This window comes from Anopheles funestus, chromosome 2RL, assembly GCF_943734845.2.
Source record: "Anopheles funestus chromosome 2RL, idAnoFuneDA-416_04, whole genome shotgun sequence".
Taxonomy (NCBI): domain Eukaryota; kingdom Metazoa; phylum Arthropoda; class Insecta; order Diptera; family Culicidae; genus Anopheles; species Anopheles funestus.
Genome location: NC_064598.1, coordinates 35,773,223 through 35,801,090, shown reverse-complemented (window position 1 = coordinate 35,801,090; position 27,868 = coordinate 35,773,223). Strand labels below are relative to the sequence as shown.

At 44.8% G+C, this 27,868-nt stretch overlaps 1 protein-coding gene across 1 annotated transcript in view; it reads right to left on the bottom strand.

Moving 5' to 3' along the window:
- Window positions 1-112: 112 nt before the first annotated feature.
- The window catches only part of LOC125774679 (uncharacterized), a 30,244-nt gene continuing 2,488 nt past the window's right edge, over window positions 113-27,868 (bottom strand). The window contains exons 2-6 of the mRNA XM_049444834.1: window positions 14,676-14,962; window positions 14,375-14,601; window positions 3,455-3,838; window positions 3,235-3,377; window positions 113-2,014 (exon numbers count right to left, since the gene is read on the bottom strand). Coding sequence (XP_049300791.1) covers window positions 378-2,014; window positions 3,235-3,377; window positions 3,455-3,838; window positions 14,375-14,601; window positions 14,676-14,870 — 2,586 coding nt within the window. The 5' untranslated portion in view covers window positions 14,871-14,962 and the 3' untranslated portion in view covers window positions 113-377. The remainder of the gene's footprint in view (window positions 2,015-3,234; window positions 3,378-3,454; window positions 3,839-14,374; window positions 14,602-14,675; window positions 14,963-27,868) is intronic.

Here is a 27,868-nt window from a genome sequence, read left to right as displayed (position 1 = left end):
ATGTCATTCAACTATTATGTAACACTGGAAGACGGGAGGGGCTTACTGTCAGCGTTACGTTTTGTTACACAGAAGGCGAAGGTAGCATCTGCCAGAGATGAAAGCATATCCATTTCGTGGGTTATATTGTGATTTTATTTCTTAAAAACTTGTTGTATTTAGAACCTCAGCAATGTACATCGTCCACCGTGCTCGGTGGCTAAAGATATGCTTCCAACCATAAACACTATAAGGCACATTGAAAAGCAAAAAAAACGCATATAATAATCTACGTAACGTCTACATCTACGTGCGGGAGAGTATTTGTTGTTTGGGCTTCTATGCTTCGCTTGGGAACCTACGGTCTATCCTACTGACTCAGCTTCCGTCTTGCGTCTTTAGTACGGGTTAACTGCGGCTAACCCGACACGACCGCTGCTACGTGATACTGGCGGTGGTCGTGGCTCTGCATAACTGTGGCGATAACCCTTCACAAGGTTGGTCAAACTCTTTGCCGGCATCATTCGGCGTCCGGCGTGTCCAGAATCGCGATCCAATCCCGGGTAACGCTCTTCTGGCGATAGTTCCCGATAACCTCCCGGGCCCATTGATCCATTAACACCCGACCCGTTCAAGCTTCCGTTCGAACGTGGATGGCCCCTTGGGGGTAGTTGTTCCTCTTCCGAACTCCAACCATTGCTTTCGTGCGAACTGACGGCCGCTGGCTCAAGGGAGCCACGGCGTGGCGCAGGCACATGTTCCACCGTTCGCTTACTGTGCAGCAGCCGCTCGCGTTCCAAACGTTCCTGCTCGAGCCGTTCCTGTTCGTGACGTTCGCGTTCCATCTGCTGGAACTTTTCCTTCGCTGTCTGGAACCGATCCTTCGGTGAGATACGATGCATGGTGGATTCGGGCGAGCTGGTTCGTATCTCGACGGATTTCTTACGCGGTTCCGGTTTCCACGTGTCCGCCTGTGGCTGTGGTGGTGGTGGAGGTTGCGCATGCTTCGATTCTTCCCGATGATAACGCCGTCCGGCTGATGGCTCAACATCACCGTAACCGCCAGACATCTCCTGTCGCCAGCGTTCCTCGTACTTGTCTGCCATCTTGTAACTGCTACGCTTCGGAGTTTCCTCGTGACCGCCGAAGCGTCTTTCCTCGCGATATCCTTCCTCTTCCGGTCCGGACCGATACATCGGCCGTCTATCAACGCTATCGTGTGTATCCTCGGCATGACCGTACCTCATCCGATCGGTCTTGTGTGTCGGTGGTGAACGATGATATCCTTCGCGTTCTACCTTGAAATCCTGTCGCTCACCAAAGTGATCCTGAGCTGCATACTTTCCACGTCCCGACACCATTGGTGGAATACGTTCCGGGGAGTATTCGCGATAATCAGCACGATCTGCGTGCGTCACCTGAACCGGTCCCCGACGATCGTACTCCTTGCCGCGGTATTTATTGCTGCCATCGGTAGCTACCTCCCGATATTTCTGCCGATCGGTCAGATTATCGCGATAACGGTCACGCTCGTACTCCTCCTCAAAGTAACGTCTCGGGTCTGGCTGTGGTTTGCCATACTCAAACTCAACCTCTCCACGATGTTCTACCACTCGCTCATCGGTCCCAGCGTATCGGCCACCTCTTCGGCCACCGTCACGCTCATCAACGTACTTGTCCTCGATGGTGATTTTCTTCTTGCGCTCTTCCAACCCATACCCGTCCGCTGGTTTGTACGCGTTCCGGTAGCGTGGCGTATGGTTGGTGATGATCGGTTTCACCTCTTCCTCGCGCGAGTTAACCGATCCCTGCAGGCTGCGATCCTCCTCGCGGCTCGACGAACGCTGATGCCGTACACGGGTTGGTTCGTCACGTACATTCGGGTACAGGTACGTTGTCGGTGGCGGAGCATCACGGTACTTGCTCATGCGTGTCACCGGCTGATCGTCCAGATAGCGCTCCACCGGTCGGCCACCGGAATGGCGATTGGAATTACCATTCAGGGTCGGTTCTTGGTCATTCACCCATTCGTCCTCTGTTTGCGAAAGGAAAACAAAAACGCATAACGTCAGCAGGGAAGGAAAAAAATGGACAAACATATTCTTTCTTAACTATCTTCAACGGATTGGAAGCGAATGCCAAAAGGGCTCAAAAATATATTAGCAACAGCTGGATTGTAACTCCATTTTAGTTTCACGATCATACCATTTTAAATACACCGGTTTTCGTCCCCATCACCAAAGTTAATGAATTCCAAGCTTTGCGTGTACTTTGGCTGGTGATCGCTTGAGAAAACCATCTGCTAGTGGCGTTTTAATGCGATCAGTCTTTCGGTCTCATGCCTCCGCATAAGGAAAGATCGAATCACATCTGGACAAGCATCCAGCAATATCACCAGATTATCCGGCACACGTGTTGAACATAAATGTTAGATCATTAAGCAATGAAAGCGATCATTGTTTTTATCAATCGCACGTCCTTTTTTATACTTCAAACTAATAGTATTCGGTGAGATTACATTCCCAGATCCAGCATTTATAACTTGCTTATCGCCCTGCATCGATGTGCCATTGTACTTTTTATTGTACCACTAATCTCAGCTGCTGGGCAGATAAAAATTGCATCATTAGAAAGTATCTGCGAGCGGTGCATCTAACGAAAAAAAAAACCCATCATCCACTTCCAGCCAGGAATCGGCTAAACGGTTTGACACAAGGCGACCAGCTGACTCCGGCTGCCTTCCCGCTTGGCAACCTTGTCCCGCCTAATGGAAAGTAAACAAATTGATGTTGCACATCTCTCGCTCTCCCAAAAAAGAAAAACAAAAACCTTCGTACGCGCACGCCAATCCCGGCGACCGTGGGTAGTGAAAGTTCAAGCGACGTTAATCGCATGCTCACTCGCGCCGGTTTAACTTGTTTGGTCTGTATGCATATGTGATGCGTCCGGGACGGTGAAGATGCTACACCGAAGAAAGGTTTGGCAAGCCCGAGCGAATAAAAAATAATAGTAAAACAAGGAACAGCCACAACAACACAACAAAAAAAACCACATCGCTTTTCCATTTCTAATTAATTAACCCCGTGAGAAAGTGGCTTAACACGTTCGCTGCCACTAGCTTGATGTGCCTTCTTGCGTGTAATTCGCGCAATTACTCACGTTGCACCTGTGTGCAAACCCTTCCGCGCATAAATCAAACCACAAGTTTGCGCGCAAGTGCGAATGAACCCATCAACCCGACCCAGGGTTACTTACCGCTTGAGCTTTGCGGCTCGTGTCGTTCCGGGCTCGGGGCCAGATCCGACCCGATGCCGGAAGATCCACGGGATGATACGCCATGCTTTTGATTAACGCCCGTCGATGGTGTGATGGAGCCGGTCAGGCAACCGTTGCGGAACCTTCAATCAATGCAGAGGAGACGAACCGTTAGAGAACGTTGACAAAGGATTTAAAATGAAATGACTGAGCTACATACCGTCGTGCTGCTGCATCACTAGAACTGTGGACGGCTTCCTTCTTGTGGTCTGGTTCTTTTGTAGGCAGCAGCAATGGCACACCGCCACTTAGCTTCTCCCGCAGTTCGGCCGCCAGCGAATCGTACAGCTTCGACTGACTGATCAATGGCGAAACCGGACCAGACGTCGGTGAATGCTGCTGTTCCTCGGAACACTCCGACTCCCGGGTACTGGCCGTGCCCGTATCACTACCGTGCGACGAGTCCGGAAAGCGACGCGGTGATTCGAACCTGCGCGGCATCCTTTTGCGGCCACCGTCCATGATCGGAATTGCACCCGGGCCACCCGGTTGACCACCGTTGACACCGCACGGAGCACCGGTTAGCTGTGCCGCCAAACCGAGCCTGAAAGTGAAATGAGAATATTGTATTCGTTTTTTTTTCTCTCTCTCCTGTTTTTTGTTACATTCCATCGATACATGAAGGTGATTTGGTTGAGGACCGTCCTTTTTAGCGAACGGCGTCATTAACGTGAAATCCACTAGAGATTTTTTTTTCTTCTTCTTCCTCCGCCATATTGTTTGGATGCTTGTTTATTAAGCCTCGGGCAGTACTTAAACACCACAATGGGTTCGTCCCCGTGAGTTAAAACTTTTCGGGAGACAAAAATGTGAAAGTAAACAGCCGGTTGAGCTCGATCAAGTGTCAAAAACCGTACAATCGATGCTCCTCCAGTGCTGCTTACCATCTGCCAGCCCACCCCTGGTTTAATGAACAAGGTGGGAAACCTGTCAGAAACCCGGCCGCATATGTGAAATTTCACCATTCCGCCGGATATTTGGCGGGATGATTAATATTTTTCGCCCTGTTTGAGGGTGCGCTCTTTAGATAAGTACCGCCAGCACTCGAGACCGTTTGTGGACGGACGTGCCGTGCCGATGGGGATGCTGGCTGATGGCAGATTGGTTGGTCACGGTAATAAATTGATGAAGCTCATTCGATACGGAGACCAGCGGTGGAAGCACCATGGTTGACACCCGATGGGGTGTATGAAAACCATTCAATCGTAAGCTCGTAAGCTCTGGCCCGTGAGTCCGTGTACCATTCCTGCTGCTTTGACATATGGAATCGCCGGAATCGAAAGCTTGCGGACGAGCTGACTCACGGGTTCAATTTAGCAAACGAAGACACTTGTTTTTTTTTCTCCTCCTCATCGCGAGCGTGCGCGCGTTCGCACTCGTACGAAACAGTTCGTTACGGTACCATGGGAGATGGGGCAAGCGTATCAATACCGATGACATCTAGGCCAGCAGACAACATGGCGATGGTTTTCAATTTCCTAACCCGGCGCGCTAAGATTGAGAAACTATCCACAGCGCTTAAAACCAGCAGCAGCAGCAGCACCTGTTCTGCGTGTGTTCGATCGCGGTCGATCATCGCAGTCGCAACATAAATGTCCCGTCGTTCGACCTGATCCTCAAGCAGCCCGGTACCTGTTGACCTAAAAATCAGGCAACGCAACGCTGCGTGCCACCACTACCGGTGGCCAAGTTTTCAAACGCGTGCGATCGCTGGTGATCGCAGCAAGACAGATTCACTTTCCTTTCGATCTTATTATTTTTCTGTGCTTGCACCGGTTCGCCCGTTTTTGCACTCGCTGGGAAAAAGTTGAGCTGGTGCAACGGTCTGCAATAAATATGAAACTATATCGCAAAAAGAAAAGAACAACACAGGGATGTGGCGGAAATGGGACTAACTTTCCGTAAAGGAGGTACATTTACTCCCCCAGGTGGGGCGAGTTAAAAAAAAAGGAAAAGAAAAAGAAACAAGAACGAGTGAGAGTAGCAAAACACAGCAACAGCAACAACAAAAACAGTAATGAAAATGGAAAGTGATAGTTGATCAGGTTAGCGCTGAGCAAAAGCGCATTTACTTTTAATGCTGCTCCGCTGGAATGTTGCGATCGCATCTTGGTTTTTCGTTTTATTTCTTTTCTTTTACTTTCATAGCAACTGAATGGCCAGTGGGCAAATGTGATTGATAAAATCTTTCGTCAATGAATCGCGGCCACGGAATGTATGCTCGGAGTGATCGTGATCGGTGTAAGAGCGTGCAGCAAAAAAAAACCAAAACCCGCAAACGATTGCGGTCGTTATGTGTTTGTGCACAAGGACATTGCTGCTAAAACTATGCGGCCTACCGTCGTGCGTTCTGAAATATTTCGTTATGCAATTATTTATGGAGCACGCGGCGGTTCCGATGTCGGTCCGGCTGTCATTTTGTGACTGCGGGTCGCGTCAAACCGATTGAAATTCGTCCCATAATGGATACGCACATTCCATCCACGCACAGCACAGTTTCGATGCAATCGACCATCGAACAACAAAAAAAAAGGTGAGCCAACGGTTTGTGACCGAGTGTCCAATCAATGTGGCTCAATCGGATTAAGTGGGCTGTAAATATGTGGTTTAACAAGAGCGAAAAACGAGAGAGAGAGAAAAAAAACTAATTCTTAATAAAAAACCACCTCTAATTGCGACCCGAAAAGGAAAGACTTCAACGGGGAGTAAGACGACGAACGGATGAAATGAAAAATCTCCTTTCCTGTGTAACCGTCCTAGACAGTGTGGTCCGTTTTGCGTTACACGTAAACGCACGATCGCTTTAATACTGTCTATCACAATTCAAACGGCACGATGCAATCACATCCGTGTGCTGTTTGCTGCATGCGAAGAGAAGACTTTTATTGTACCGTCAATAAAGCGGCAGCGGGTGAACTTTCGATCGTGCCCAAACGCGGGTTCCATCTGCGAATTCGCAAGTATGTAGCTGATAGTTTGATTTACATTTTTATTTTTCCTCACCGCATTCCTTCCGCCCAACCTTACCGATATGTCCATTCGAGCGATTTGCAAAATGAAAAAAAAAACGTGAAAGAAAGTGAAACCCGGCTGAACTTTGTGCCGCCAGTGTGGATGGTGAAGTACGGTTAAGTTTAGCAGCAGTTGTTTGGCAACAGCTTTTGGAGGATTGATCCCAAACGCACACACATTACACGCACGTACGTTTTGTGGCACTGTTTGGCTGCGTGTGTGTGTGGAGGAGATACAGAGGAAACCAAATAAATTTCCGATTTAAGCAACGTTTAATTACGCGAGCCTTCACTTGGAATGAAAAGGAAGAGAAAGTGCCCCGGGGAATGATAGCAAATAGAAACAATTTTCACCATGAAATCGATACGATAATATTTAGCGAGCTTAATTTTTCATTTGCTGACCGGGTGCGCTGTGAAGCGGTGTGTAGAAATGTTGAATTTGTTAACAAATTCCATATATGCTAATGGAACACCGTCTACATTAACCCCTATCGAAAAGTGGAAAGTTTTTTTTTCGCGCTCCCATTTCTTTCCAGTAATCTTTCTTATAATTATTTCTCCAAATGTATTCTACAAAGTTCACACTGAAGTTATCGGGCATAAATCTTCATTACAGCGTGTTCCTTTCTTGATTCGGCATCGAACGCCATCCAAAACTGTCAAATCCCCTAGCCGTCGTGCGCCGTTCGCACGTGAAACAATCCCTCAAACAAACACTTTTCGGTGCAGGAAAGGCAATCCATTCACTTTAAAATCACATAACCAAAATCGCACCATAAACGTACCCAACGCTTTTGGGTAAAGGGAAAGAATAAGAGTTAAATCGCGGCTCACGATTTCCGATTTCCGAACGAACCCTTCCAAAAACCTTCCACATATGTTAGCGGTGAACAGAGTTTACATAGGAGGATCGTGCCATTGATCACGTGCTGGATCCGTCTGGCTATGATCGAGCGTGTTGTTATACAACCGCACCGAACAGTCAATTATTTCGTGAGGTTACGCCCTCTCAAAATGGTCCCATGAACTTGATGAGGGACTTCTATTTCAAACAAATGCCTAAAGTTCGTGCCTTGTAGCGAGCATTTTGTTTTTTTCCCCGCGAGAACAATACAAAGAGTCTTTTGATTTTGAACAAAACAATACCCAAAACTGTCGTGTTCTAACACACAGAGGTGCTGTTCTATTCTGACTTACAGCCCTATGCCCGGTGTGATTTGGTGGAGAGAATGCACTTTTCATTATTGGTAGGTATGTGGTATCACTTACACGAGCGCATCGCACTGTAACTGACCTCAATTGATGCAAAAAGGATTGGACACAATAGCAAGAGGACGTGCTATGACCATGCAGCTTCTTGCAGTGGCTAAAGTTGAGAAGGTTGAGAGTTCACAAAAACAAGAGCAGCAACGGTTTCTCAATCCATTGCACCACCTCCCCCTTCACAATAACGTAATTACAATCGCTGGGTCAGAAAACAGTAACAGACCCCGTCCTGCGGTGGAAGGCGCTTTGCGCTGAGAATGTGGTTGGAAAATTGTGTGTGCAGATAGGAAAGAAGTTAGGGAAAATGCAAGAAACATGAACACGAAACCCCTTTCGCAGTGCAGCATTTAATTCATCACCCGTTCGTTAAGGTTTTTCCACCGCGCCTAAAAGGTTTTTTTGGGGAGGACGTGAATTAAATGATTGCGTTTCTTTATCACCAGATAGAGGAGGTGAGTGACAGATATCATCGCTTCTATAATAATTCAATAATAATAATCTACCGCCTCGCTTGCGGTGGTTATTTTGTAATGAGATCATCTCGAGATACTTAATTCGGAGAAAAAGAGGAGAGAGAAAAAAAGCACACAAGCGACGAACCCCGATGTAGTGCAGCAAACCATTGTGAAGTTGTCGTTGCGGATGCTCATCATTTACACGCCCGTAGCATTTTTGACCAAGATTTTGCCCCCCAAAAAAAAACAGAGAAGAGTTTTATACAACGTTTTTCTTTAAAGTTTCCCTCGCTTTTGTAATTGGTTTTGAAGGCAATGCTGCTGTACCGTCCAAATCATCAGCCTGGGAAACTGGTGCAACTGCTTTAATTTGATCAAGATATGCTAATCATTTGGCACAGATAAGTATAGGGTCCTTTATGGAAGAAAACCCCCATTAGCTCTTGTCGGGTGCCGTTATTTCACATTTATACATTATCTTGTACGTCATTTGGGAAGCTAGTTTAGTTGATTGGTTTGAGAGGTAATAAGCGCCCTGTTTGGTCAATAGATTTTGCTACAAAACAATCGCCATTGCTTAACTGATAAGTTCGTGGCAGTCGGTCTTATTGTGACGGGTAATTTTTACTCCAAAAACACCCTCATAACCAAATCGTTGTGTTTTGATTGAAAATTAATTCGATTCTGCTTAATTCTGTCCCTAGTGCTACATATGAGGGGGGTTTTTTGCCAACGACGAAATCCATCTTCTCCATTATTGTTCCATTACAGTGATGATAAAAATGCGGTTAAAGAGATGTTGTAATGTACCTCTTAGTACATTGTTGTCAACCATTAGTGACTTTTGATTAATTTAATTGGAATTGCACCAATATTTTATACCGTGCAAGCTGTTAGAACGTTTTTCAGTAACGTTACAGCCATGAAGTAGTGCAGTAGCTGTTGATCGCAATAAAAGTTAGTGAGCAAGCATGAATTCCAAGTGGATAATTTTTGCATTTGTTTCTCTATCTTTGGTAAGTGTGTAATATATTCATATTGACAAATACATCCACACTGCCATTACAACTGCCATTCGACTTTAAACAATAGAGTTTAACATCGTACGGATTACCGGAAACTGAGGATGGGATAACGCCAAATTCAACCGATACGAAGCAATGGAGAGTATTTCAAATCAAAACTACGGCTAGTAGCGTAAGTAAGACTGGGACAACTACTACAAGAAAAATGGTATGTATCATGTTTGCATTTCACACCTTTCTGTGAGATTTTCATTGCTGCACTAATGACTCTAAATGTTCTTCTTACAAATCAACTGTAAGACTACTACTACAAAGCGTCCTCCCACCGGTACCACAAAGCGTTCTGGACAGGTATTTATGAAGTTGTTATATAATGGTTGTAGAACTTAAATCAATTCATTTCATACAAAACAGCTTATTGCCGGTTCTAGCACTAAAACACCTACAACTATCAAGCGTTCTGGACAGGTATATTAGCTATTCTATTGATCTTAACTGTTTCGAAGTTGGAAGTTCGAAACTTGATGAAATATTTTCTTTGTATATAAATTCCTTTGAAAAGCAAGCATTAGGTTCCGCTGGAAGAACATCGACGACAACGAAACGTTCAAGTACATTGGTAATTTTCATTAACATTTAAATTTTGTTTAAAGATCATTTTCAACATTAAGCTGATTACTGAATTGATTTTCTTAACAGAAAAATTCCAGCGGTCCAAATGGTAAATCATCGACGACGACAACCAAATCTATGCAGGTATGAAGTTTAAATTCTCGTGAGTCATATTTGTAAATAAATAATTTTAATTGCTATTCTTCGGTTTCGCAGCCACGCACTGTAAGTACGAATTGGTTCAGGATGATAGGATCAACACATTTCTACTTATGTTCAAATTTAATTGTCCCCTAATAGCTACCACCAGTGACAGCTCCATCAGGATACAAGGTGAGCCTTTTAGGTTTTTCCTTGCTATATTATTTATCTATGTTTTCATCCTCAGACATCTATGACGACAACAAAAGCGCGTGGCGTTCCAGAGGTACGTAATAATGTTGGGCAAGTTACATCTTAAAAATCCTGTTTGCTAACAGTGTTTCATGCTTTATAGAAAATAAAACAAGGAACTACGGTAAGTAAACGTTTTATGGTTTTCCTGGTCACACTCATAATATTGGCTAATGAACCTTAGACCCGCCGTGTATCAACGACCACAGCACGTATTGCCGTACACTCGACTTATCCGGTTCTTCTTCGCTCGGTATGGAGAAATAGTATTTCATGTATACAACATTCTAACATATAATTGTATTAAACCATGTATCCAATTGCAGCGACCACCTATCGCAGCGCTTATGTCATCGAATAATTTTTTTTACGGAACGCTACTGGCGGAACGAATGTTTTCCCCGTTCGGCATGTATCCGTCAAACACAGAGGCTAGTTCAAATAGTACAACGGACTCTAGCAACATGACCACCACCATGGATCCTGTAAGTTCTACCACAACCGTAACAGCGCTGACAACGATGCCAACGCTGAACAACACGACCACCAGCAATGATACCGTGGAGTACGAAGAACACGAGGAAGTATTGCCAACTCCGGCAGAATATGACTATCTGAACGAAAGTGACACTACCACACCTGCGGTAAGTGTACCGGTCACAGAGACCACGCATAATGTAACTTCGTCCATTGGTCCGAACATGATTCGGAAGCGTCGTAAAAAAGTCACATCGACCACCACACCAAACCCAAATCCGGGTGTGGTACGTATACGACTTCGAAGGAAAAAAACTACCATCGCTCCTGTCACCGATGTAACTACTGTAGACTGATTATATCGACGATAAAAACGCATGGGCAATTATGTTTTGGTATGGAACAAAAAAACCACACGATAATAAAATTAACCATGCAAATGAGGGGTAACAAGTGATCGTGCAGAAAGATTGGCCTTGTAACGCGAAGGACAAACTATGACCAAAAAGGTCCTTTTATTATTGATGACCATTAAATTAAAATAATGATATTCACGGTCAATTACCGCAGGTAAGCCATGCAAAATCACACTATCATGTATGGTGTCGATGTAATCTCATAGATGGCGCTGTAGTGATTTAACTCTCGTCAAACAAGATTCGTTCTTCCGGGGTGAAACATCATTTTTCGGGTGTACAATTCGCATTCACATTAAGGAAATTTTGCTTACGTCATTCGTGCAACATTTCTGCAAATCCATTTCAATCGTATATCAGTCACTTCAGATCGATCTACACCATGTGTTACGTACGACCGATACCCTCAAAAGGATTATTCCTATGGAGCAAGAATGGGCCCATGGTTAGCGTTGATTAGTTACGATTATGAACGAATCCCACCCAAGAATAGCCGTCCTCAATACCTCAATCCCGGGATCGGTTCAAGATCGATAAACGGTATTACGTAACTGGTGTCCCACTGTCAACAGAAGCCACCATCCGGAGCCATCCTCTCCTTGTAAAGCCAACGTCCGTCGGCAGCCATTCGATGCGCCCGTCTATTATGCAACAGTTGTCACCATCCGAAAACCTGCCGATCGGTGGTAAATGACGGACATTTTTCTAGATAAACTTGTCGCACCGGCAAATGTGTACTATCGATGCCCTATCGTCCGTAGCTGGATGATGTAACAACAGTCGGTCTGACCGACTTGGGCTCAGGCATCTTCTGCCCCATAGTCCACATAGTCGATCGATTAAAGGCGTAAGGGAGGGAAGAAAAGACCATTATTGCATTTGTCGCGTACTAACAGTGCTGTCACGAAAGTGTTGTCACCCTAAATCGGTCACATTCCTGGCTGGGTTGGGCTAGTACACACCAAGTGATTTGCGAAACTACGCGCCACCGTACCCGTTTAGTGAAAGTCGTCGGCCCCAGGGAACGGCCGACGTCGTTGGGAAACTGCTAATGGACTGTTTTACGGACACAGTCGGGCCCACTCCGGATCGGTAATTAGACAAAACTTCATCCAAAAACGGTAATTGCTGCACGTAAGAGTAGCAACAGATCACCAACAGATGCGTACCCCGGCAAAGCATCAAACGCCAAACGAACCACTCAACAGGTGGCAGTTAAAGTTGAAGACGAAAAAAAAACTCGACCCACCCGTACCCTACTCTGAGGCTTACAGAGGCTTGGCCGTTTATACGGACACACGCACCGTGTGGCTATATAATAGAGACGCTCGTCCCGCCGGTACAAGCATCGGAAAGACGTGCATAATGCAAACGCATGTAAAGCTTTGATCGGTTACTACCAATTGCATCGCAATTTCATAATCGTCCCCAAGCTTTACGGCCATTTTTGGGCGATCCATATCCATAAGACCGTAGCAAATGGTTCTCCGACTCAACGCCACATTTCTTTTCCACGTCGTGCGAGCTCACCAAAAACTCTGGCCCGGCACTCCCAAGCTGAGTGAAAGAAGCAATTCGCGATAGAAAAAGGGGGGAAAAATGAAACAAAAGCACACAGAAAATTAATCACAAATGGCCGTAAACGTCCAAAAAGGTTGGTTTCGCTGGAGCACTTCAGTAAAACGCGGTCAGAAATTGAACCTGCGTATCTTTCTAACTCGCGCCTTTAACTCCATCTCTGTTTCTCTGTCGTTCGTTCGAATTATAGCCCATTTCTAGATCTTGCAATTTCTCTAATTTTTGCACCACCCACCCTGCCCAAAACCTTCACCGAACCAGGCGTTTGAAGCGTGCGAACAACGTGCCGGCCACGGGGATTTTGATTGAAGCGTACACGCGGGCACTATCAACGATTAGCGTCCGACACTAATCCATACGTTTCACCGCTTTTAATTACACGTGAGATAATTTTTGCACCTGCCCTGCTGTGTGTCGCACTTTCTTTCGGTGAGGTGTGTGTGTGTGTGTGGATGCTGTTTTCTTTTAGTTTTCATTTTATATTTTCCACCCCAAAAAGTCGCTGTGGTTCGACACTGTGGGAAGCTTTTAGTTTAGCCTTTTCAGTTTCGACGCGTACCTGACGTGACGATATTTTACACCGGTATACGCACCATGTTTTTTTCTTCGTCTTTTCTTTTGGATTTGTCCAATTATTTGCGTCTTTTTTTTCGCATAAAACCACTTGCCGGGTGTTAGTGCGATGCTAATAGTGTTCCCGGCGCCGCTAGTGTAAGGACAGGGTTATGCAATCGTCGTTGCCGCTTAGCGTGGATTACGACTGTCTAGTGGTTTGGTAATTATACATTTTTCGGGAGCATTTGCGCTTTTTGGAGCAAACTGGCTAATTTCCAACGGCTATCAAACAGTGGCGAAATGTGGAACGATATACTCGTAACAAAGTTGCAATTTTTGCCACTGTTAGAACATACGCTTCAAGGGGCATATTTGTTGCATTGTTTTAAGCATTCGATCGTTTATGATGAAATGATTCTAGTGCGGGAAATTAATCCATCAGCAAGACAAGGTGTGAAGTGTATCGAGAGAAGCGTTTAGTGTTAATTTCCTAAACCGTTAGCTCACACTCGAACACCGATATTGAACCTATTATTATGAGGTAATATTTAAATTCCATGCCTTTCGAACATCTGCTTGAACTGGAGTTCCCTTAAGAACAATGAATCCGTTGGGATCGATGAGGAATTCAAGCTGACATGTAATAAGCATTTTACCTTTTACAAAGTACAAAACGGGGTTTTAAGTGCAATATGAATCGATTTAAGAGTATAAAAAAACACAAGTGATAACCCAATTCTTTAGCATTGGATAAATGTACCGGTTTTCGGAGTTGAAACTCATCTTGTGAGGCTGAATGTACATCACACATTGCACAATCGCGGTACGGCCATTGAAACCGGACACCAAACCCCCGATCTTCATGCCCGACGTACTGATCGAATCTGGATCAACTTTAAATAGCGATCAGTTCGTCCTCTAACGGCACTTTGGTCGGACATTCGTTACGCACGTCAGCCCAATAATACTGTTACTCCATGGTTTCCAGTGTTTTTCGCCTCTCAACAACAAATCAATCGCATTAGTACCGCGAGAGAGTGAGAAAATAGAAGAAAAAAAAACCCAAAACCAAATATTTTCAATCAAGGTATTAAACCAAGAAAGGAAAAACCATTTCCCCACCCTTTATAGTTGGGGATGAGATCGCTACCAAATCATTCCCTATGGTGCTCTTCTTCAATACCTTCTCGAATTTCCTTTTTTTTTCCTCTTTATTTATTTCGTACGTAAATGCAGAGTGTACAGAGCCGACTAGCGACAAACGACTTCAAGACTCCACACAGACTTACCGTGCTTCCAGTTCGGTGAATCGTTTCTGGTTTTCCGGTCTGTTGATCAGCACCTGCAGCTGATCGTGCAGGGCCTGTGCGGTAAGCTCCGAATCACATCGGTACGCATGAACGTGCAGCGGACATTTGGTGGCCGGATTGTACAGCAGCAACGTACAGGCAACAATGTCTTCCGTCTGCACCGAGCAAGTGATGGCTCCATGGGGTATAAAGTGTTTCGCCGAACCCTGGACGGAATGGACAATAAAGAAATCGCGTCAGTTAGAATCGCTGTGGTCACACTGTCATCGAGCTACCCTACCTGTACAATCTTCAATCCTTTGTGTGAAACCTGCAGCGTAACCTTCAGCGGTTCCTGTTCTTTTGATTTTTCCACCATGCGCGGTATCATCGGTAGTAGGCTGCGGGTGCCTCTCAGTGCCTTCGCTTCCTGGGCACCCAGGAACCAAACGTAATAGGACGCTTTCTGTACATCCTTGCGCAATCGGAGCGCCATCCTGTCTAGGTGGTAGGTGAAGTATGTCCTAGCTACGGGTGTGAAACGTCTAGCGCGTACCAATGATTTGCTTTACATTATCTGCGTACAATCTGTCAAAGAAAGAGAAGAAAAAGCACATTCGCGTAATTAGTTTCTGTGACGTAAACAATCTTAAAGTGTTTTGTTTTTGTTTTAGAAAGGGGTTTTAGGAGAAAATATGGTAAAAAAAGGTAATTATTGCACCAAAACCAGCACAACAAAAACTAGTCTACTTTCTGTTTCTAGATCAAATTAGTTTCAACGGGGTTTTTCTCAGCTATCTGGCTAAGCCATCCTAATTTATAAGGTATTGGTTATCTGTGTCAGTATGTCTCATTCTACCTGCCGTTTGCTTTTTTGTTGGCATATCTGACATAGTTTACTGATCACCATTGAACCAATTAAGATTTGGTGAATGAAGAGGTTGTTGTTTTAGTTTGTTTAGTACTTCGCTTCAATTGCAAAACGATGCGCTTTATGTTGAGCAAAAATGGTTTAATATTAGGTTTAAATTATCAGTTAAGGAATTTTGAATTTACTTCAAAGCATCTGATAAGTAATCTAAAAATCCACTTTGACGTAAATAGCCTACGGATGAACTACATTGCACTTAATGCGTTTATACTATGATGTTGAAAGTACTTAGCAATACATTATAAGTAAAGCTTTTTGTTTTGTTTAAGATCATTTATTCGAGCCTTGTTTAATGCTTATTAAAGACGTTCCACACATAACTACTCCACGATCTTTCGAAATCTTTCTGCATTACCCAGTACGATACACATCTACACCCACTTAACTAAAAACGAAAATCAACTACACCCCCTAATGAGGCCACAATCAGTTCAATCTTGCTAGTTAGCTATGTGCAGTACTGAATGCACACAGGCTTGCACCCTTTTGCATTCACAGCTCAATCGTCACACGATCACACGGGCGACCGAAAACAATTAGGTAAACCAGGTCCAGGTCACGCACCAAATCACTTCTCGTCACGGTTCCGGCAATTGTTTCCCGATCTTACCATCGCGCAAAAAAGGGAGCGCCATCCGCCAAGTGGCGCTTACAGACCTATCTAAATTTTGTCTTTGGTGAATTAAAACACTCCTTGGAGGGATCGTTTTTTCTTTCCTTCTGTAATTCACCAACTCGACAGCGGTTTGAAGGAATGGGAAGCAATAAAAAAGTCGACTGTGACCTTTATTACCCACCAGTACGGTGGCGAATTGTTCTCGCAGAACCGTGCCCATCGTGAAGTTCTTGTATTTCCCTGACAGCCTCAAGCCTGCCAACGATGTATGGAAGGTAATTTCCGCTACTCTAAAACCATGGGAGCACTTTGCTCTACAATGCGAAGAATTCGTTCCCAACCGTGTCCGATTCTTGTCGCGTGAATGTTCCGTATTTCTATTGTATCTTTCCAGCAGACCGACTTCTAAATCCCCATCCCTTACCACAGAAACATGCAGACTTCTACACACGAAACGTGAAGGCAAGTTGTTGGGGAGCAAAGAAAAAAAAAGCATTGCTCCACTCATTTGGTCGCAGCATCGGCCTAGCACGAGCCCCTGGACTGCCTTGAGTTTTGATCTTGATTTTTAGTCTCCTTCGCTTCTAATGATCGCTCCTTCTCGCGTCTCCATTCCAGCTGTGCACTTAGTACACTCACCCTCACCCACTTATCCACCCCGTTGCAAATGGCATCCAACTACGGTTTGAAGATCGCCACACCGGGCGCTTATTTCTTCGGCTGTGCACTTAATTACAGATATCAATCGGTGCAAAAAGAAAAATGCTCGGGATCACCGCGAAACGCAACAACAGCTTTCCTCATTGCTTTAATGCTGGCGGGCAACAAATCTAGCCACATAAATCTCATGCTCCAGTCCACAACCCGAGTGCAGCGGCACCGGGTTTTTGTTTTGTTTGTGTGACCACTGCCAAGAGTGCATAGATTTTCTTTATTGTTACGTTTTTTTAATCTTTCACTGGCATCGTATTGGAGGGAAGCAATCAGCAGAGCAACCGAACTCCCGGAACGCGGGTTCGGTCGCCCTCGCTTCACATTGGCACATGTGGAGGTGGATCACGCGGCCAACCTCTAAGTGGGAGGAAATGAATGTTGAGGAAAAATTATTGAAATATCTCATGATCACCTCTACCCGTCTATTAGACGCTGGTGGGCAATAATAGCCCACATACATACATGTACACACACACACACACACAAATGTATATAGGCACTCTCATAATAGCCGAAGGTATGCAAAGCATGAGAGAACGACAGTGAACCAGAGCGGGGTCAGAGGGTGGGCGCTTAACGGTGGAGCAAAAGTGTATGCTGCAATCGCTGCTCATATGTCAGATCGTGTGCACACGCGAAGCGCATTGTTCGTCAATCTACACATTTTTTCCATTGTAATGAACATTATTAAATACAACAAAAAAAAGATCCGTTCAAATGAATGCTTTACCAAAAAGGGTTATGATTGGAAAATCTGAAAAACTATCAAACGTACGGACGAAGGTAAAACATTAATGTGTTTCGTTGTTGATCTTTAAAATCGCCTTTATGCCCAGCTTCACACTTCACTTGGTCAGTTATTATTTTCGTGCTCGTGTACCGTGAAGGCCGTGGGAGCCTCAAATTGAACGCCAATCGAATCGAATTTGTGTCTCAAAATTCTCCTTCTGGGTTTGCTTGGTACGGCTTGGTCGGCCAACGATCAAGCTTCCAATTTTAAATCCAGCAGAATGGTTGCCTGTTATATTTTATTTTCTTTAAACATCATGATTAACATTCTCGGGGCGTTCGCTGTTTGAAATATGACTTATTCCGTATACGATTGGATGAGCTTGGGAATTGATGTAGGCTGCAGTATTCAAGTTGCAGGGGTTGATGTCAAATTCTGAGCTAATGCAGTCCACTGAAAGGGAGACTAATTTCCCTAAATAATTTGAAGGTTTCACAAATTAAACTACTACATCAATACTTTTCTTTTTAAATGCCTATCAAAATGATTTCTACGTTCGTTTTAGGAGTTTCGAATATTTCAACATCGAATCTACCTCTTCACCTAAAAGCATTTTCCCTCTTCAAATCCTCTCGCCGCAGTTCGAATCGAAACACTTGAATACCGCGAAACATCTCCCAAAATTGCCAGATTAATTCACTTTAATAACATAACAAAACGCAACCTTCGGATTGTTTCGCGAAAGGGTCCCAAGAATGTCCTCCCTCTCACCCCATCCAAAACGCTCCTCAAAAAACCGATTAAAACAACGCGGCTAAACGCCATCCACCCATTTATGGTTCATTTACCAGCAGCGATCGCGCTCAAACGTACGGCTCCATGCAGCCACGGACACACTCTCCCCCTGTCTCGAGAGGGAACCCCCACCTCCATTTACGTCCATTTTCCACCCAAGGTCTGTTCGCATTCTGTACCGCAAATCTTGCCGCTCGTTGCCGAGATCTACTCCAATCATCCGGCAAATTGCATACGCCAAACGCAGCGTGTATTCTGCATCGGTGGAATTCCGAAAACCGAAAAACCCTTCTGGCAATGAAATTATGTGCTCCCTTTCGCTGCCATCGTTACCACGCGTACGCACGAAACAGAAGAGTGGACGGTTTATGTGAGCGATAAAGAGAGGCTCTTACGCTACCTTGGCTACCTTCGGGGTTTTGCGGTGAAATAGCATTGTATTTTGCCACATTTGAGCTTCCAATAGAAAATGCTTTACAAATGGAGTTTACGTCCCTTTTTTTTAATGTGGACTGGTAGTAGTGATGGTGATGCTGCTATCGTTTTATTCCAAAACCAAAAACCACCATCACGTCATCGTGCGCTGCACGATGGTAATGATCATGATGGTGCTGATCGTTCTCACGATTTCAAACACTTTTCGCGAGTGGTAAACCCTCGGCCAGAATGGGATAGCATTATCACGCTTCGCCCGTTTCGTGTGTTAAAGAAAAGTATTTCTAACAAACACAACAAAGAAAACACCGCCACCAGGAACAAGAAGCGTAGACAATCCATAAAGGCCACCACGGGTACGCGCGCCATACAAAAAGAGCTGAAAAAAAAGCAACCAAGCGACGAACTCGACGAACTTTTTTCCGAACCTCCATCGGTGCTGGTGAAACACATCGAATCAATTCGTGCTGTCCACTTCCCATGCCACCGCATACCGAATCGACCGGAGCGTGTCACGTGAAGGCAATTTCAATAATCACATAAACCTTAATGAATGCTCACGGGATGGGGAATCATGCGCGTACTCGGAAGCTCGGACGCTCGGAATCGAAAACGTCATTATCAAACGGTGCAAATGTTTGTAGCAATCGTCAAACCTAGGGTTATTATATTTCATTTCAGCCAACACAAAACGATCAGCGGCTCGTGCACGAATTGTTTTTTGATGATCGCTTTACAGGCGCAAACAACGCAAAAGGTTGCCACCGCTAGAGCACGACACGTGATAGAGACATTACGTACGGTTGGGTCACTTATCACAAGTGTGCTAATTGTTGATCCAAACAACGGGTGGAACACCGCATAAAAACTTGCCTCGTTGATGGTCGAACAATGAAAAATATAACACACACAAAAAACATCTCCAAAATCGTGCGTGTACGTGAGAATATTTGTTTGGCTAAATGTTAGCGAGTCGTGTGGTTTCTCGGACTGAATGAAGTTTGTTTTATCGTCAACTTAAGTTTGTCTTGAATTTGGTTGTTTTTTGAGCTTTTCAGATAAATCATGTTTTGTGGCATGTATTTAGTAAGTCATAACCTGATTATCATTGAGTTATATTTTAGAGACACTGTCTCTCAAGATCTTCGATTTGATCTCCGTTCGGTTGAAACGGTCCAGGCCGGCCAAGCAATACCGTCGATAATATATGACTGATCTTTGAGGTTAAATTAAGATTGAATCATGCCTTTCAAGCGCATAAATGGGTTTTCTGGGCTGTGGGAAATTAAAGTTTCAGATAGTTAGTTTTTACACATGACATGATTAGCAATACAAGCTGTAGAGCATCAAGGCTAGAAGTGAACAGACCGTTCTGTGCCAATATTATAAAGAGAACAGTCCATAAAAATATAACTCGGGAAGATTTCGAGGAAAAGTAATCTGTTCTATAACTAAACACTGCATTATACAGTTGATGCACGAATGCTTAAATAAAGTAGATAAAGTAAAGCCTTTTGCAAACCTGATCTCATCTGCTGAACGGCTTTTTTGCACTTCTTCAGCTTGCATCAATATCAATCAAACGAACATCTTATAATGGCTTTCACCATTCAGCCCTCAACCTGTTGTACAAAGTGTGTAACAAAACCAAAGTTTTCGTTAGCTAAAAATAATCAACCAACTCTAAACAGCAAAACAAACGATCGTACTAATCATTGTATCCAAACACTCGAAAGTCATCGTTCACCCAAAAATTGAAATGGAATCCTTGAAATTTCCATTGCCCAACACCGAACGACCTTCCAACGCTGTGTGGGTTGCATGCTGTGGTGTGAAAATTTCATTCCACCGGTCCACACGATCTCTTGTGTTTCCTCCCTACATACCCTTTTGTTTGGTACGAAATAAAATCAATGCCCGGGCATCGGATGTGAGTATCGGATCGGAAAAGAAAATCTCATTAACCAACCGCGAAATAAATAAAACCTAATCAAATCCGCATCCGCACCTGGTGGTCTCCCGGGATCTGGCTCCGTTTTAGAGCGAGATGTAACACAATCTTTCAGCAAAAACAAACAAAAACTCCCGATCTGGTTTGTGCTCTTTTTTTTCTAATGTTTTCAATCAACAACCAAATAGGTTACTCGTCCAAGTGTGCATTCCGGCCCGTGGACCGAAAAATGAAGGGACGCTTATGTTTGATTGGGTCAACGATTCGAAGATGCCTCTGTTTCTCTTTACATTGTTGTTGGGTGGAAATAGGTATCTGGGGAGTATATAGAAGGGTGGTCGAAAGGGGGATGAAACACCAGAACCAACTTGAAACTTCCGTTAGCGGTTAGTTCGAGGTGGAAATTGGGGCTTTCCCAAAGTGGAAACAAACAAATCTCACAAACCAACGACGGAAGACCAGATAGAGAGAAGGAGAAAGAGAGAGAGAGAGAGAGAGAGAGAGAGAGAGAGAGAGTACGGTTTGGGAAAAAAGGGGTTCGTTGTAAGTGTGGGAAGGAAAGTGGCTGTTTCTATGTGAAACGGCGACACACATTCCATTCCCTTTGCATCGGTGCTTTATGACAACGGAGTGTTGTAAAAATACATTTGCTGACAAAACCTACGAAGTTCGATCCAACCCGATCGGCGGTGATGCTCGATAAGCTGTAAGTCAAAACCGTAATTAGCAATCTCGTATGTCCGGTGACCTTTAGCGATGGTTTGCCATTGCTAAAGCGCTTGCCTGACGCTCATCACGATCAACGATCAAGAGGGAGGCGATCGTTTGGAAGGTTTCTACGAATAAAATACGTTGAGTAAACGGCTTCGCTGCACTATCGATTCGGTGCCGATGATGACACTCGTCTTCGAGCGCTTAACACTACACGCGTTCCTTCGAGGTTAGGTAGGCCAAACGGGGTCAATCGTGGCTCAACGACCTACCCGCGGGTAGCTTGTGGGCGAGTGGCAAAATGAGAAAAAAACGAAAGTACAAGTAAAGTCCGAAGATGACACCATCTCAACCCGCTGTCGGTCGGAGATCTTGCAACAGTCGGTAGGGTCCGGTCGGTAAGTGGAATGTTTCGTGAAGCATGAAAACCATCGTCCCCATGCTCAGCCACCTGAAACCTCCACACTCATCACCCGTCAAAAGGCGATCTTCAATTGCGAGGGCCAGATTCTGAGCATCTTGAGCAATGGATCCGGCTCGCGGTGCAACAGCGTGGCTTTGGTCAGCACGGCGCGAAATGAAACCTGTCCTGTCTCAGGTGTATCGGGGCCGGTGTGCAAGTGCAAGTGAAGATCCAATTTGAGGAAATGATAATGATGATGGTTGACGTTGATGGGCCCGAAAGGTGTGTCTGCGTCTGTGCGTTCCCTCGCATTCGCATTCAACCACCATCACCCCTATTTATGCGGGGTGTTATTTGTGGGCTACGCTTGTGGCAGCTCGATTCTTTGCTTCGCATTCGCTCCCGGAGTTTTCCATAAAAGGGGGGGGACGAATAAAGGGCTGGAAAACGTGGCACCGTATCGGAGAATGAAAGTTGACAAGGTACGAACGAAATCAGGTGAAGCGAACTTCCACACTGCTTGGCCCGTTCCACACCAGAGCGCACACAGACACAGGCAAAAGGAAGGAGTGTGAAGCTTTTCGGGCAAAAGAGTCAACCGGCAGGAGAAAGTCCCAACCGCGGCAAACTGAGGGCGGGCAGTTTGGGATGTGGCGGAATGACCGGGAATGAAGGCCAGAAGCAGAAGCGTCGCCATTGGTTTGCTTCCGCAGCAGCCGGCAATATCCGCAAACGTTCCAACGTTCCAAACTTTCATCGACTCTCACTCCCGCGGCTACTCAACTGTTCGAGTGATCGAGTGATCGAGTGTTTTATTGACCGGAACCTGCGAGAAACCACCACCCGCCAAAACCCCATCCCCGTTCCAGGGCTTCTGGTTATCTTGTTTTTCTTTCGCACTTTTCTTCTTCTTCGTGCTTCGAGCGGACCTGAATGTCACATTGAAATTGTGTCGTCGTTTCTTCTCCAAGCCCAACCGACCAAGATAGCGCACACAACCATCAAGCACACCGTCATTATCATTGTGACATTGGAATTCCGTGCGAATGAATGTCAGCGGTGGCGTGTCTCGGGGTGTCTCCGGTGTCCAATGTCGATCCCGCTGCCGGACACGAACCGAACTGATCCGTATGCATATTTAATTCCCCCCTGCGAGGGGGAACTCTTTCGCTGTTCGTTTCCTACTCGACTCGTTCCCTGATCGTACTGCTAATGGTCTTTTCTTTTCTTTTTTTTTTCATCATCAACCATGACCTTTTTGGCGAAAATTATTCATCAGTTAATGTGTACGATGGTACCTTAACACATTAACAGCGGTTGGGAAGTAGACGTTAAAATGCAGCGAAAACAACAACAATAACGTATCATAATTTATTACTATTTGAGTTTGATAGAGAATCTGCTGGAGCTTGTTTACTGCACCAGCTCGAAAGGCTCATCGTTCTTTTATTAACTGCGTGTTCGGTTGTTTTTGCCTTTCGTGTCACCAGCGCCACAAAGCGAAGGTACACGAAAGCAAATCAAAGTGATCGTACAGCCTTTTCGAGTCGAAAGGTTCAAGTCGATCCGGTGGTGACTAATTACAAATTATGTTGAAACCCCTCGGCACAAGCAAAAAGGGCGTGAAGGTCCAGACATTTGGGTGCTTTCGCTCGCGCCCCGTACAAAGAGATTTGCCGGACTGGTCGAAATGAAAGAAACGAACCATGCTGAAGGTGCAAAACATAACAAACAGCAATAAAAAAAAAACAAATCATGTTTCGCGAATATAAAAACGCAACAGGCCCGACCCGATATACCTGTCGAGCTGTTTGGACAAGTTGTAGTTGTCGAACCAGTACTTCCAGTTTCCGCATGCGAAGTGCGTCGCTTTTTTTTTGCCTTTTGCTATTTGGTGTTGCTTCTGGTTTGGTGCGCTGGTGGTTAGGTACCACAAACGCTTGGCCCACAGCCTTTTGTGTTCGCTGCGTGAACCGGCGATGAAAGTGGACGCTGTTGTATGTTGTATTTTGCGATTGAAACACATTTTTTCTTTTCATTTTTTTGTTTGTTTGACGTCGATCATCAATAGTCGTACCAAATCGTTCGGTACGTGTTTCGTTCAATCAACTAACTACATCGGATCACTTCCTTCCCGGGGGCATCATACTGGGGACACACACACACACACACACGTACACAAACAAAGGCACATAAAATAGGTAACAAGCTGCCCCACACAAGCATCCGACATCGCACGGTCGGAAGGATGATCGTCCGTCAGGCCGGTTTTCGTACGTTCTTCGGCCCGGTTATGGAAACTCGTACTCCGGGAAAGAAAGCAAAACGTGCAGCTAGACCACCAACCCGTACTGCCCGTCAGCCCACGGTCAGCCCAACCGGAAAAACTTTGGCATGTTGCGGAAACCCACCCAAGCAAACAGGCGCGGCGAAAGAGAAAACCAAGCACAAACATACAACAAACCCAAAAAGAGCGGTGCAAAAAGTAAACACAAAAAAAAGGCCACGAACAAATGGAAAAATGATACGGAATACGAAAAGATTGTATTGAAAGTGAAAAAAAAAGAGAAACGATGCGAGTAAAAGTAATCGAAGTTGGGAAAACACGAGTGAAGAAAGCACTACAAACGCGAGGATCGCGAGTGATCGCGTGGATGACAGTGTACGGTCGTTCGGTCAAGCGGAATCGTAATGATGGTGGGTCACATAAACGCACACATACTTATTCGACGCGGTAGCACGGTACGGTGCTGGTGTGCCATAAAACGAATGAACCCGTAGTGCTGTGGAAACGAACTACCGCCCAGCTTAGTGAAGACCGAGACCATAAAGCAATAATAGTGCAATCTTCTTGTGCGGTGCGCTATTGCAAAAAAACAAAAACACAGAAGAAGCAAACGAAGGAAAACAAAACCAACCTTTCTGTGTAGGAAAACGTAAAACACATTAGCTTCCTTCAATTGGTAGCCCGAACATCTGGGCCGTAGCAGATGCGGTGGCAAAGTCGTTACAACTCAACACCGTGCGGAAAGTGTGACCTAAGGGAAAGAAAATCACATTCACCTAGCTGTAAAAGCGCAAGGAAAAACATGACTACTGTACAGAGGGAAGGAGAGAAGGGGGTGGAAGACGAAAAAAAAGAACGAAAACACACACTTTACAACACCTTATCTACACCGCCTATGTATGTGATGTGTATTGTTAAACCCATTTTCCCACCCATTTCCCAGGAAGGGGAAAATTTTCAACAACCACAACAGAAAAGCCCCCGCGCAACAAAAGCAAGGTTCAACCCGTAACGAGGTGTGTTGTCGCTTTTATTGGCACACTCTAAGCGAGCTTTTTCTTCTATCACGTTTTCTTCTACCCCGCTCTCGGGTGGTAAAAATTGCGCTATATCTTTTTCCAAACCACTGTCCCATCCCTGCATACGGTGGAGGGGAAAGGGAGGGTGTCCAATGGTACGTAGCGTAATGGGTTAATTTTATTTTATCATCCTGTGAAAGAAGGCCGGAAAAATTAGGTAAATCCAACCAGCAAACGGCCGACCGGAGGCGTGGAAAATTAAACCGGCGACAAGGTGCATCGCATCTGGGTGAGTGGGTGGTGGGTGATTAATTGTAAAAAAAAAAGAAATTTTCCTAAATTTATTACAAAAACCTTACTATTTGTGAGCAATCCAACACCAAACAGTTAAACCGAGAAGAAACCGTTTGTCGCTGAACGTCGCGTTGAAGTCTTTTGATGCTGAAGTCGATATGTGACGAAGTGGGCCACCGGGAACATTGGGATCGTTTTTAATTGACTTCCCAACTGTGACAGTTTTTGGATGAGATTTGCACATCGAGCGGATCGTTTTGCCAGTCGATCGTAAAATTGAGGCCACCGGAAGGTACCGTACCCAGCGTTATGACGAGACAGCCAGCGACGACGAACCATTAAGTGCGGTTTCTTTTGACACAAAACCGTTGTCTCCATAGAAGGAATGGAAGAGGGAGCGGATGATTAGAAAACTAGAGCGATGAGTACCCGCCTTTATGTACGTTTCCTCTTCATTGGTTCTGTTTGCCGGAAGTACAACTCTTTCTACAAACATTTCTATTTTAATGTGATTTATGACAATCTATTTTTTTTCTTATTTTCTTCTTCGTTATTCGATACATTTTCCAAACCGGATATTACTCATTTGGAACTTTTTGGTACAATTCCATTAGGCGATCACTATTATTCCCATCACTCACCCCCGGGGGGTGACGCAGATCTGTTGGAGAAATCTGTCACCAAATTCGTTCACACTTTCACGCTAAAATGCGCTGATCAACAGTGTGCGAAATCGGCACAATGTACCCAAAGGGGCCAACCCCAAACTAAAACGGGGGTGCCGAGGGGATGATCGAAATTGGCTGATCGACATCGCACAAAGTGACAATTATTTACTCAACAGCTTTTCACTAGGGTGGAAATTGCAGGAAAAAACAACTCCGTCTTACCTTAAAGTTACCATCAAAACGAGCGACCTCCTTTTTTTTGTTGTGTGAATGACTTAGGAACACAATACACCACAAAACCCTCGCTTCGTTGCTGTTTTGTTAGTTGTTTTTGTGTTCGGAAGTGAGTGCCAAAAAAAAAGAACGTTACCCAAACATGTGTTGCTGATCTTTCGTGAAGATTTCAGCAAACAATATCTTCTGGCGGTGTGCAAAACCGGGAATGTGTTTATTCTTTGAAGCTTGTTTTTTGCTTAAATTATATCCATACACACACACCCAGAGAGGGATCGTATGCAAGTGCGCAAAATACATTTTATTGCCCTTATTAGCACCTTCTTTCCCATTTGCTTTCGGAGTTCGTAATTCGAAATACCGTTGCAATTGCGTAGTTTAAGGCAGTTCTATTCTTTAAAAAAAACACCTCTCCAGTATGACAGGCATCGCATTCGAACCTTTCCCGGCAAATTACTGTTAGGGTGTAGATCTCTGTCGATATTTCTTTTTATTTCTTTCCAGCCCTTCTACATTTATTTCCCCCCCCTCCCCCCTTAACGCTCACTAATGATGGCGCAGTTGTGCAGTAATAAATGAACTCATCTGGCCTTATTCAAAACACACACAAACAGAAGAACTTTTGATGGACTGACGGCCAAACACAAAACACTGGGCACAATAAGCGAAGGAGAAAAAAATAACCACATTTGAGTTGAGAAAAGGTTCTATTCTTCTTTAATGATCCAGCAGCCGTTCAGCCAGCCAAATTCCTGGCTGAAAGTTCGCTTGCCAAAACTTGATTGCTCTTTCGTAGAGTGGGGAATGGATGGAAGTAGAAAAACAAAACATCACCACCACCACACACCATTGCAAACACAATGGTGAGGCAACTTATGAATGATTTATAAACTTTCGTTCTTTCTTCGTCTTGGTTGAGTTGAGTTTGCCTTAATTGGCAACTCAAACACATACACACACGAGCGATGGCTTAGCTAATCATACCCGACAACGTGGATGGATTTGAGAAGCAATGAGCAACCATTTTCCCCAGTATACCTTCTTCATGCTTTCCTCTTCGGTTTGGACCAACCGAAAGCTAACGACCGAGTTACCAGTGTTTAACTAAGAACACCGTTCAAGACTTTGTTTAATCAAGACAAGCGTTGCTGCAACGTTCTGGTGATGATGATGATGATGATGATGGTCCAAACATCGGGGCGTTGATGTCATAAGCGATGTGTATCCGGCATTTGTCGTGCTGACGATCAAATAAAATGTGTACATACATATGTATTAACGGCTCTGCCCAACCCACTTCGGGGTGCTTCTGCTAGTGCGGCGCGAAAGGTGGACATGGTTGCCTTGAAACGAAACGAAAACTTTACGTACAATTACGCCATAAATCAAATCAGCATACGCTTCGTTTGATTTCATTCTTCGGCTGGCAACAAACCATAACAACAGTGTGATACAATCGGTGGAAGAAAACAAAAACCAAACCTCACCAGACACCGAACCTACACCTGAAACCGTGTATGGAAAATCGTTTTACGCGTTGTTCGAAATATGTAACAACAAACGAACGAATAGTAAGCGAACCATGCTAATAATCCGCATCGATTCCGTACCGTTTCCGAGTCCAATCGCGCTGTTACATAACTTGCAGATCAGCCCAACACATGTTCTAGGCTTAAGTTAATTGATTTTGGTTGTACCTACTTTTT